At 46.3% G+C, this 13,119-nt stretch overlaps 1 protein-coding gene across 1 annotated transcript; it reads left to right on the plus strand.

The window, feature by feature from the left end:
• Window positions 1-295: 295 nt before the first annotated feature.
• On the plus strand, window positions 296-11,944 carry LOC104072886 (protein NLRC5-like; the record flags this gene model as incomplete). Its single annotated transcript, XM_009572489.1, has 8 exons — window positions 296-397; window positions 499-937; window positions 3,710-3,772; window positions 6,313-6,378; window positions 7,638-9,393; window positions 11,240-11,326; window positions 11,688-11,771; window positions 11,857-11,944. Coding segments are annotated over 8 exons (2,685 nt in total), but the record flags the coding sequence as incomplete, so codon positions are not given.
• Between the last annotated feature and the right edge of the window lie 1,175 nt (window positions 11,945-13,119).

The following is a 13,119-nucleotide window of genomic DNA, read 5'->3' on the forward strand; positions in this document are numbered from 1 at the left end:
CAAGTCAGGCAGTGGCACCAGGAAAACTGTGTTTCCCTTGAAGTGTTCCTGTAAAGCCTGTCTTCACCTGCATCCTAGGGCACAAGGCTCAGTCCTGCATTTTCATCATGCCAGTAGTGGATCCTCAAGTGTCCAAATTTTGTGGTCACTGCTGGTTTGAGTTGAGGGTGCTACCTAGAGATGAAAAGCTCCACAGCTGACCCCAGGATCAAAGGCAGAGCTTCTAGATCTGGGACCCATGTAATTGCCCGTGCCCTTTCATATCTACATCCTGCTCTGTTGTTGTTATCCCTAGGCATCTGCACCAAGTGAGGCAACTGCATATAGGCATGAACCATGCGTTGGGGTGTCACGGGGTGCTGAAATGCTGCCGCTAGCAGATCAGTTCTTCGTCAGGGTATGGAGCAGAAGCCACCTTTGCATTTGACAACTGAGAAGAGGCTGACCACACAACAATGCAGGTAGGAGACAGTATGTGCATGGCTTTGCTGTGGGAAGGAAGTGGAGGGTGACCAAGGGGTAGAAAAGCAGATCAAGTCATCAAGGGCTGTGCTGGCTGCTTCACAGCAGGGCTGTGTGGGTGAACATCTCTCACTCCTGTGTCCATTGCTACCCTTTCTGGTTTCATCCCTCTATCCTCCATTTCAGAATGATGATCTAGACCTGGAAGCAGCCATAGCAAGTGCCCGCCCCCAGCTAGTGGAGTTCCTCAGTCACCGACCTGACTGGCTGCTCACGACCTCCCGGCGCTTCCTCCCAGGGATGGCCCTGAATGGCCTGGATGGCATCACCGACCACAGAGAAAAAGTCTCAGTGCTTCTTGACCTGCTGGAGAAGGCTGGCCCTGCCATCTGGAGACAGTTTGCACAGTACCTCTGCATGGAGTGCGACCTCCCCCTGGATCTGGAGATACTGCTCATAAGTTCTGCAGGAGAAGGTAATGGAGATCGGGCCAGCTTCCTCTGACCGTCTCCAAACACAGCCAACGTCTTGGCCCCCATAGCCAACAGACCAATCTAGCCAGTGAGACCACCAGTGCCCTCACCTGCACCGTCAGTGCCTTGTCAGTGAGAAGTGGCAGCCTTCTCTGTGGTGTCCAGGCAGCTACAAGCCTTTTTAACCAAGCCATTGGTTTAAAAAAATGATCTGACTTTTCTTCTGGTTCACCTGTCTGTCTTTCACCGTAATCTCTGGAATAAGATCAGTCCCTCCAAAAATAGTTATTGCCAGCAAACAGCAATAGTGCACATTTTCAGATGTGCTTTTTCACCAGTTGTGCTACGCCTTGCTGGTGTTGGTGGGCACTTTCTTGGCTCTTTCAATAAGAGTTGGCCTGATTTGAAGATGGAGGATTCTGTGGACCTTGTGGGAACCTGCGTGGTCATATCATCTGGATTCCTGAATTAGAAGTGTCCCCAAGGGCAAAGTCACTTTGCCCGGAGAAAAAATAGTGTTCTTGAGAGACTAATTAAGTCTATTTGAAATGTGGGGAAAAAGATGTGCTGTGCTGTAGGGATTCCCGATTGCTTTTTGTGAGAGTGGAGAGTGTCACAATAGCTGTGAGAGAGAAAACATTGATGCAATAGTAGCTCAGGAGTTTCTCAATGCAATTATTTTCTTAATCGGAAAATTTAGCTTCAGTCTGTATTTATTGGTGAGAAAGTTTATTTTGCCAAGTTTTCTCTTCCAGATTTCTTGAAGGAAGGTTTTGAAACAGCTGAAATTTGTTGTGGTATTTTTTTCTTGGAAGCACAATTTTTGGCTTAGAAATATAAGTTGAGGTAAAAAAAATTAGACGTAAAAAGCCAAAACCAATAAAAATTGTGCATTCCCTCTCCAATAAAGCTGAGATGAGTTTTTTTGATAGATTTATTTGAAGAAGAAAAAAATACTACCTTTTTGTTCCGTGGATTTTTTAATTGCTATTTTTTATTTTCCTGATCCAGAAAGGCAAGAAATACAAAAGTCTTAAAATACACCACAAGAAAATCACTTCGCCATATCTTTTATTAGCAGTTGGAGGCAGTGGCTTTAGAAAAAATCATGTGGTCTGTACAGAGTGCGGTCGTTACACTCATTGCGTGTTACCTCGTAGACTATACACACAGTGTGCACGCACTCTCTTTTATGAAAACCTGTGGCACCACCTAAGCTGTGCCTCTCCCTTACTGGATTACTTTATCTGGTTATTAATTCTTTTCTGTTAGCATCATACTTTGCAGGAGGTCTTATACAATGAGTCCTTCTCAGCGGTACTGTCTTTCACATCCTGCTTGCAGTAACTTGTCATTACTTGCATCAGTTGGACAGATGCAGCCTTTGGTAACCAACTGCAGCAGCAGTTACTTTTGCAGGGGTGAAGTGGGGGAAAGACCAGACAAGCAACAGGGAACAATGACTGATGGGGGCTTTCTCTCGGGACTGAAGCCAAAACAGATTTCAGCCTTTTAATGCTGTGGCATATCATAAAAGAAGACGTCTCTTAAGGTTTCGGAGTTGGCTTATGCTGGTGTAACTGTGGTATTAACAGTTTAGCACCATTGATCCTTCTGAAGATGAATTGCTTTTGGTTTTGCTCTAGGGGTGGCTTTCAGTTAACCCTGACCCTCTGCATAGCTGTGTGGTTGCAGGGGCTGTCCCAAGGGTGTGGGCAGGAGTTGGTGGTTTGGAGGCGGATGACACGGGACCACTATTCAGAGGAGCAAAGCAGTCTTAGGTTAGGCAAGATTAACCATTAGATTGCCTTAGCTGAAGTGACTCCTAGGGAAGAGAGTTTCTGTCTGCATGGTGAGCGAGACTGGAGAACTGATGTGGGCTAAAACCAACGTGAGGGGCAGCCCAAGCAGTGCTTGGGATTAGTAGTGGAGAAATAGCGGGATCGAGTCTTCCAGCACCAGAACGGGCGTACTTTGCTTTTCATGGCACACAGGGCAAGAGTCAGGGTATTTGAGCTGTTGAACGGATTTTCTGTGAGTCCATGGCGCAGCACGTGTGCCCATTAGGAGCCTTGTTCTTTGTTGCTTTCTGCTGGTGCTAGAGCTAGAAATACCGGAGTACTGGCCTGCACTCCCAGCTGGGAAACGCTGGAAATGACGGTGAGAGGAATTAATGTATGAAGGCTTCCCATCTGATTTTGGAGAGCAATGCTTTCAGGCATGAGTTTATCTGAACGGAAGAGTCCTGGTGATATGCGGACTCCAGTTTGGCCTGAGCAGGCCCTCTAAAGCCCTGTGAACGTCGTCCGTGCGGCTGGCTGTGCTGAGTGCGGTTTTGTGGCAGCTTGAGCCTCTGCGGTGAGTCAGAAAAGGCCCTTGACTGGGCTACTACCTGACTCTGCCAACAGTTTCATCACAGAAACGCCTCCTTTGCAGGAATGGGGAGGAGTAGGGTTTCCCTTTTTGGCTGGGATGTGGTTTTACGTCAGCCAAAGCCACCCATGCTCTGAGTTTGTATGTATCATAGAGAGAAGTTATTTCACTTCTCTCTTGAAAGCAGAGGTTAACTGTATTTTAGAGCAATCTGAAAGGAAAAGATCAGATGGGGAGCCTGAAACCCGGCTGTGTTGCATCAGCCCTTATACTGAGTCTTGGTTTGTACCACTGTGTGTGTTGTGAGCTGCTTGCCCTTTGACTTTGGCCAGCAGCACCCCAGATTTCAAGAGCAGGACGCTTGTAGTAACTGTATTTCATTTCTAATCCAACTCCTTTAGGTAACTTAAGCCAGAAACAAGAAGCATGCACAGATGTGAGTGCCTGGTCATCTGTGCCAAAAGGTAAGGCTGGAACAGACCCTGGGGTGCTATGCTCTTGGAGTTTATCTTCTCTGCCCATGGGCTGGGCAGGGCTACAAATGTCCCTCGTATTGGCCACAGCGCTGGCAAGGTGTGGGGAAGCCACGGCAACTTCGGGTTTAATTTTTCCGTTCTCGGTGCTTTCCAGATGAACCTCCCCTGTTTCGTTTTCTCTCCCTGAATTTCAGAAAAGACTTGTTGGCCCTGACTCTGCTAAGGAACTTGCTCATTTTAGTTTCTCTAGCCAAGGGAATTTCCCACCCATTCTGCAAAATCCCCGCTTTTTGCGCTTTTGCTGTAGTTGGCTCATTGGTAGGTGGAGGAAGTTAGTTTGGCTTTTAAAGGAAGAGCAGAAGGACTATTCAGGAGTTGATCCAGCAGAAACCATTGCACAGTTGTCAGAATCATAATTTAAAAGAACGAATAGTGGCAGTTCTAGGGCTTTCTTCAGGGGTGAATTTGGGACTGAGGCCTTCCTACTCAGTACAGGTCATTAAATGAGGGATTTATTTTCAAGATTTCTCCTCTTGCTCTGGCACTTTGCAGCAGGATACATCACCCGAATATCAGTCAGAAGCCTTTGGTGCAATGTAAAAATACTGAAGGTATGTGCCACAACTGACCGATGTCCCTGGGCCCTCATATAACAGCTGCTGGAATAACTGGAAGCTGCCAAATTCTGAGTTGTCTTCTCAGTCATGAGGTATTCAGTTTCCAGAAGATGAAACACCAGCACAGGTCCTCCCCATGTGAAGAGTCTCACAGCAGAAAGAGGGAGAAGGGATGTGATTCTGGCATCCAGCTTTGTGAGAGAATAAATGGTGGAGGTAGCGGCAAAATAAATCCAAATTATTACAGAAAGCTGCCATCAGTTTGCTGTGTCCTCCTGAAATGTGTGGTGGGGGAAAACGAAGCAGGAGGAAATGAAGCCTTGTGTTCTGCAGGCTGCAGCGTAGAGCAGTCACCGAGCTGGGACCCTGGCAGTGCAGAGAGCAAAGTGCAGGCCTTGTGTCCTGTAGAGGTGCTTAATGTTGGTGGCAGGGAGTGTGTTCGGTGCTGGATTGCTCATTGGGGAAAAATAGATGATTTGAAGGACAAACTGCTCCTTTTTTTCCTACTGTGTGAATTTGGGGACTGGCTAAGGCTCACACTCACAGCAACAGGAGCTTCTTGCAGACCTGGCTCTGGTTCTTGCTGAGGTTTGCCAGTGCCCTCAGTACCTTATAACTTGTGTGTTTGCATCTGCTGTTTGCATTCCCTGCTCCTGGCCAGACAGAGGCAGACTTTTAGCCCTGCGCTCTCTGAGCAGTGAGCACTCCCTGCCTTGCTCATCTCTGCTGGTGTTACCCATTTTAAAGCGTAACTCCCAGCCTACCCTTTGCAGTTCCAGCTGATGGTGTGATCACAGACACTTTTCCCTCTGCTTTTCACTCAGAGACTGCATCTGAGTCTCGGCACTGCAAATACTGTATCTTGTGTGTCACCTGCAGTTTTCAGATCTTGAAAACAAAAGTGACCTTTCTGTTCTGCAGATAGTCTGCTGCTGCTAGCTGCTGTGCTAGTGAGTAGGCGGTCGATCTCGCAAGTTGCTGGTGGAATAGAAATTTGAAAATAGCGCTGAAAGTTACTAGGACCAGTTAAGAAGGGAAAGACTCATGCCTCTCTCAGCTCTGCCTGTTCTCTCCATCTGAGGGAGCACCATAAACGAACAAGGAATTAATCCCCATAAACAGCCCTGGGAATCTGTGGGCTGTGCATTTCCCAGAAATAGCTGTTCCCTGTCCTGTTCCCCAGGGTAACAGAGCAGTTTCTGTGCTTAAAGCAAGGCAGATGCATCGCCATGCCTTTTAAAGTTCATATTGTTTCCTGCAAAGATTTTCGAAGCCAGGCTTCCACCAGCAGCTTGTACCTCCCTATTTCTGATAGCTGCTGTTGGCTGAGAACAGTAAGATTTGGATATTAACAGCTCTATGAAGCGCGAAGTCATGTTCCAATATTAGATAAATGCTGAATCCTTGTAGCTGATCATGTGTCCCAGGGAGGAGGAAGGACCTGCTTGACTTCTCTGCAAGAACACTCAAGTGGATAGAACAGGGAAGTAGCAGATCACACTGTGGCAAGCAAGATTGATGTTATCCACTAGGAAAATGTATATAAATAAACTGAAGTGTTGAAATGAATTGCTTGGAGAAGTTCAGGGAGCTCCATTACTGAAGGTCTTTAAACCAGCCCAGACCCCTGGGTCATTTCTGAGAGCTGTAGCGTATTCGGAGTGGGACAAGAGGATGGATTAGCCTCATGAGGACCAGCCCAAGCTGTCTTTCTACAGCTAGATGCACCTCTGCTTTTACTCCAACATTTGCAAAAGCAGTTCTGTAAACTCAGCCTGAATTTGCAAATAGTTTTGTCTCTCCAATTTTGCCTCTTCAGCTCCCCAAATCCTTTGCTGGAGAGTCTTGCCCCGTTCTAATAAGCTGCCATTCAAAATGCTCTTTTGACATGTTTCTGACTTCAATTTTCAGGGTTTGCTCGCCGCCGCCATCACAGCAGCTCTGTGAGTGATAAGGATGTTAAACAGCAACGACTAGGTATGTAGATGTTCCAGAAGCAGTGTGGTGGTGTGCTTTCCTCTGAGGAAGGACCTATTTAACTTCTTTGCAGAAACACCCAAGAAATCAACCTCCTGCATTGAGGGAAACTTTTGTTTAGTAGCTGCATAAACTCTTAATGCAACAGGTTATACAATATACAGACAACGGGACCTGGCAAGTAACAAGAAACATCCATTTCCATTTCAGAGATATATTAAATCTACCTGAGGAGGAGGGATGCAGATGGTGTAGGCTAAGAACTCCGTTAAAGTGTGATATGCCAGTAAAGCATTCAGTTGTAGGTCATCCCTGTATTTGTTTTAACCAAATCAAGAGGCATACCGACAATTTAAAACCCACTAAAGGCTCCACAGTTTCTCTACCATGTTAAAAACTCGTATTATTTCAGCTTACCCTAAAGTAGAGAAGTAACTGAATAGATGAGTGATGGCAAAATCGAGGCAGAGTAATTCCAGGAAAAGACTGGGTAGCCTGAGCAGACCTGCGGGCTGTATAACACCAGTGTCCACAACCTTTCCTTCATCATCTGCCCTTCTTTACCCTTTTCCACCTCTGCTTTTAGCCTTGCAATCCCCACAGTCCAGCACTGCCCAGTGTCTGGTGGGGGAACACAGGCAGCATGGCTAAGCTGGCAGCTGTTTCAGTTTTTGACTGAAAGTTTGCATACAGGAAAGTTCTTGAGGAGGTGCTCCTGGGAGGCCAGATCTTGTCCGTTGACAAAACTCAGCAGACTTAACAACGGTGAGGACAGGGTTTTTCAGAAGGTGCTGAGCACCCTTAATTGTCACCACTGTTCTCTCTTCAACAAAGAGATGCTGATACCGTCAGGGATCTCAGATTCTCGAAGCAAAAGGTATGTCTGTTCTGAGGTGCGGATAGCTAAGCAAGCGTGGCACAAGGCCAGTGTGAGTGAACAGGGAGCTTGTGACAGGGAATTATATGCATAATACACCAATACCTAATTCTCATTTTAAAGAGATAATAAGATTTAGTTTTTATATAAAGCTGTTTCACCTTTCCCCTGAATTTTCTTCTTCTTTGGCCCCTGTGCCAAAATAGGAAAAATTATGGGTTATTTTCATGTGTTCAAAATTTGTCATCTTTACGTAGCTCTGTGGAGCAGCCTCTGATCAGGGCCGGTGTTTCTCTGTGTATAAGTGGTAGTATTTTGGATCTGTCATGGCTCAGAACGAACTTTTTCACCCTCGTACTCATTCTGTTGTCTTCTTTCTCAGATCCGGCTGAAAAGTACCAGCATCTCCTCATCGATTCTGTCCGCCAGAGATACGGAAGCAGGAGGGCAGCAGGAGCAGCAGCACAGGAACAAACGCAGCCACTGGCTTTCAACCCAGCCTTTGTCAACCTTGTCATTCGACAGAGCAAAGCCTCCCGCTTAAAAGAGAGAACGGATAAACCCCGAGAGGATGTGGCGGGTGCTCCTGAACCAGAAGAATGTGCGGATACAGCTGTGAAAGTGTCAGATCTGTTTCGTAGTGTGGTCCCATCGGGCACGACAAAGGTGATCTTTTTGTTTGGTAAACCAGGTACAGGCAAGACCATGCTAATGCACAGGATTTGTCAGAAATGGGCAGAAGGTGTCCTACCTCAGTTTCTCTTCACTTTCCTGTTTGAGTTTCGGCAGCTGAATTTATTAGAAGGAAAATTGACTCTGAAGGAGCTTTTGTTTGACCTGTTCCTTCAGCCAGAAGATAGCCCTGATGCAGTGTTCCAGTACCTTCTGGAAAATGCCTGGCATACACTGATCATCTTTGATGGGCTGGATGAGTTTGCAGCTAACATGGATGCGTCATCCTCTTCTAAGGGAGGCCCAACTCTTACCTCCCATATGTCCATATCTGAGCTCTTTGCAGATCTCTGTCACGGGAAGCTCCTGCCTGGTTGCACAGTGTTGGTCACCAGCCGACCTAAGAGACTACCTGACTTCTTATTAAACACAGTAGATCTGCTAGCAGAAATTTGGGGATTTGACCATGAGAAGATTGAGCAATACGTCAGCCACTATTTTCATCAGCATTCATTCAAAGAACAAGCCATTGCTCACCTGAAGAACAACACCAAGCTCCTCAGCATGTGCCTCATCCCTGCTCTGTGTTATGTTGTGTGCATCTGTTTGGAGTATTTGCTCCTTAAACATCAGATGAGTGTGGAGCTTCCTCAGACTATGACACAGTTTTATATCAAAATGCTTCTCATCTTCATAAACAAACATCAGGGAGAGCATGCAGGTGGCGAGGAGACTCAGCTGAACTGCAACAGGAAGGCCATTTTGGGACTGTGTGATCTTGCACTGAAAGGTCTGGAAGATAAGAAGCTTGTATTTTATGTTGGTGATATTCCAGAGCACGTGAGGGAATTTGCTTCCTTACATGGACTGCTGACTGCCTTTGAGGTGAAGACGAGTGGCACTCGCCCAGAGACTGGCTATGCCTTTGTGCACTTGAGCTTGCAAGAGTTTTTTGCAGCACTGTGTCTCATGGTAAGTAAGAGGGTGGACAAGAATGACCTGAAGAAGAAGTTCTCTTTGAAGTCGAAGTGGACTTTAAAGAATGAGGCAAAGACCGAGTTCATGGAGAGTTTTCACATCTTCCTCTCAGGCTTGTCGTCAAAAGAATGTAGGGCATTTCTCATGCTGCTAGCTGAACAAGGTGAAGCTTGGGTGCAGGATAAGCAGGACGCAATCTTGCAGTCTCTCAAGAAACTAGCAGCCACTCATCTGACAGGGCCTAAGGTCATTGAGCTCTGCCACTGCACGTTTGAAACACAAGACCTCAAAGTAGCCCAGCACATCGGGAGCCTGCTGAATTTCAAGTATGAGTTTAAAAACTTCAGACTGACACCTCTGGACATGTCAGCTTTGGTTTTTGTCATAAACTCGGGCCAGGATTTGACTCATTTGGATTTTGCAGGATGTCTAGTGGACATTGACTGTTTGGAGGTTCTGGCCGGCTGTAAAAATGTAGAGCACTTGAGGTAAACACATTGAGTGCTGTGAGCTGGTGGGTGGAGAAAAGGGCTAAGGGTTGGAAGGGCAAGCCTAGTATTTGTTTTAGAAGGGAGAGAAAGAAGATGTGAGAAATTCTGATCTCAACAGCATAACTTTGATACTGACAGAATTTATTAAATAATGAGTTTATGAGTGATTGAAGGATATTAAGGTGATAAATCCATTCTGGCTGTAATTTTTGTATGGTTCTTTGTTTTGATTAAAACAATCAAACAACAGGGTAGTTAGTGAGGTAGATAAGAGAGAAAATGATAGGCATTTCTTGACAATACAAAGGCAGGGTGAATCCTGCAATTAAGTGAGAAAGTTGTGATCTTAGTGAAATCACCATAAACCAGATGAACAGGAGGTGACAACTGCACTCTCAGGTGCTCTCTATCAGTGCTTTGCTGTAACGCTGGAAGGACTTTTCAAGAAGGATCTCTTGGGATCCTGTTGTGGAACGGGTCTCATTCCGTATTTTTGTGAATGACTTAGAGGAGCACGTGTAGAGTTTGCTAATGTGGAGAAGATGGGGAGTAGCCAGGGTGAGAATTACCTTGACCTGAAGGGAATGATGGTGTCTGCTGTGAAGCAGAAGAGCAGAAACAGACCTGAAAACTGCTATTCCTGGATATTGATATCACTGTAAAAAGGACAGTAATCAATTGTTCTCTGCCTCCATTAAGAAGAATAGGAATACCATTTAATTTACTGTTAGAAAAGCTTTCTGATGATACATCCTAACTAAATTGCTAGCGCAGGCACAGGGCAGTGCACGGAGTCCTCTGCTTTCAAAGAGCAGATTAGGCAGATACCCGAGGATGGTTGGGCTGTTCCCTTGCATTAGGAGAACGGAACACGGGATTTTTGGGGGTTCTTCCTCAGCTCATACACACTCAAGTCCATGAGTGCTTTCGTTTATGGTCTGCAGGATACTAGCACTCTAAGTACTGTCTCTTGCAAGGGCGGGCAAAGGGCAGTGGGACCTCAAGCATTTCACCTGCATGTTGCTTGTACAGAACCTGTCTAAAGAAGAAGCATTGCCTCAGGTGTGTTCCTAATGACCATGGGCCATGTCCGCCATGCCACCACACCTCTGCAGCTTGTTCCTGACTCCCTCTGATTTAGGGGAAGGTGGCAGAGGCACTTAGGGCAACAGGGCCATAGGTGGGTTTCTGCTCTCATGTCCCCAGTCACGCTGTGGGAGACATGCAGCCCAGGGTGCTGTGTACCAATACATCCCATAATCAGTACATTCTGCAACTGATTCAAAGGAGAGCTTGTGTGCCTGAAAGCTTACCTGTTTGTCTGGGTTTTTTTTCCAACACCACCAGTTTCTTCTATAAAAGAGGTATTTTCCCTAAAAACCTTGTGTCTTTTATATTTTGGACAACTCTGGCTACTCTGCCACCCAAATTTAAAGTATCTGGCCTGAAATCAACCCTTTCTTAACTCAGCAGCTCATCACACGGGAACTGTTAGACACTCTCTGTTTGTATGAGTTTGGTTAGCCTCCAGAGTCCTGACTCTGGTGTGACACGCAGTAGGGCTGACTCTTCGTCTGTGGCAGCACTTACACATGGTGTCACTGCACCAAAAGACAAAAGCCATCTCTTGAGGTATTTGCAGTTGATGTGGAAGTGGAATGTTGTTTTTTTTTTAAACAGATGTTTGAAAAGATAAAGATGCTGCAAAAAAAGAGCATGATACAAAGGCTGTTAAGAAAGAAATTCAATACTTTTTTTTAATTCGTGTTTTAACCTGCTCTGTGGGCTAGCTTATTTCGGTTTTTGTTGTGTTTATGTTTTTTCCCTTTTCTTCATGTTTTAGCTTTCGTAGTAGGAAATGTGGCGATGACTTTGCTGCTGCTCTTTCAAAGAGCTTACGAGGAGGAATGGGGAGCCTGAAGAAACTAGAGTAAGTCTTTGCTTGCAAGGTCAGAGCCTTCTCTCTTTCTATCTGTCCTCTGTTTCTATCTTGCAGGTTAATCACTCAAGGCTGATCTGCGCTGTGCAGCGCTATATAGAGAGTAAAGCAGTACTATGCAGAGCAGCACAGATGTGTGGCTTTTGGTTTTTGCTGGTATCAAGAGAAGTATTGCATTGCTCTGGTTGAAAAGGAATATAAAGTTGGCTGCAGGTGGCAGTCAGGCGGCCTCATCTCTGTGTTGGTGTGCTAGGAGCTCAGCGCAGGCCCACATCTGAGACAGGCTTGCCATGCGCTGCACGGCATGCTAGTCCTTCCTCTGCTTGGTTTGAATGATTCTTTCTTTTTCCAGGTTGACAGGCGGGAGCATCACAGCTGAGGGGATGACTAACTTGGTCCAGGCTTCAGCACAGTGCCTCCAGCTTGAGGAAATAAAGTGAGTGTGTTGTGGCAATGCCCCTCAAGTCAACCGCTCATTCCTTGGGGGCCTGGGGTACTAATGAGAATGAATCTGTGTGCAGCTTGCAGGACAATCGGATACGGGATCTGGAGGTGAAGAGGGTGATGGACCTGTTTTCCAGAATGGAAAAGCTGAAGAAAATAGAGTGAGTAAAAATGGCTTAAACCTATTAAAAATGGTAACCACTATGAAGCCAAGCATAGCATCAGAGAGAGTTTAAATCGTCATCACAGGAGAGTTGCTGGATGTCTCTGTGAGGGGTGACACTCTTAGAGATGCCAGTGGGGGACATGTGGGGCACTAAGCTGAGGCACAGACATTTAAGTGCAAGCAGGGCTGTGCTGAGGCCTGGCTCAGTTTGAGATAGACTCAGCCTCACAGTTCTTACCCAGGTGTTTTAAAATAATCTCAAGGGAGTTCTGGCACCACTGACGCCTTTCCAGGAATTACAATGCACATGCTCAGCTTGGTGCCTGGCATGACTTTTTCCTCTTCTGCCTCCTCACCTCTTCCCCTTGGTCAGGCTGAGGTTGAGATGCCTCACCTCTGCATAAGAAAGGATGGCTCCATCCCTGTCTTCCCAGCCTTTTTGTTGGCCCTCTTCTCCTGTACTCCTTCTTCTAACACTCCTGTAACAGCACAGTGCTGAATGAGAGGGGCTGACTGCTAGGAAAACTCCCAAAATGGATCTGCATCTTTTTAGGTGGAGAGAACCAGCCTGATTTGTGAAGGGATTTAAAGCCTTTGAAAAGCTAGCAGGGGCAGTTTAAGCAGCAGCAGGCAAAGCAGAGCAGAGCAGAGCTGCTGCAAGTGTTGGGAGGCTCAGTATAGTTTTCATTACAGGAGAGGAGTAGCCACAAAGCTGTGCTGCCCCTACGGGAAGGTGAAGCCACAGCGCTGCCTGCCCACCCCAGTTAAAAGGGAGTGACTCTGCCTTTAAAGGTCTTCCACATACCCCGGGGTGCAAGCAGGTGAACCCAAAATACCTGCAGTTATTACTGGACACCATCCCAGAATTAATTACTGGCTTTGCAGCATGATTAGAAGTGTTTAAAAGCACATTGGAAAGAGAGAGGAAAGGGGGAATGTACCTGCTCCTCTTCTTTCCTGGGCGCATTGGATAACAGCTCGTGGGAAATGCCAGCATGTCCCCAGTGAAGCAGCTTATCGTATGGAAAAGCCAGGAAGCCAGTGCAATCTGTAAGCCTCATTCCTTCACACATTTCTATTACATACATACAGTGGTGTTGTCATGGATGATTCTTTGAGGCTCACAGGAATGGTCCTCTGTGGCCCTGAGAAAAGCAGAAGATTTGTAGAAGCA

The sequence above is a fragment of the Fulmarus glacialis genome, unplaced genomic scaffold (genome assembly GCF_000690835.1).
Source record: "Fulmarus glacialis isolate BGI_N327 unplaced genomic scaffold, ASM69083v1 Scaffold47660, whole genome shotgun sequence".
NCBI classification, from domain to species: Eukaryota; Metazoa; Chordata; class Aves; order Procellariiformes; family Procellariidae; genus Fulmarus; species Fulmarus glacialis.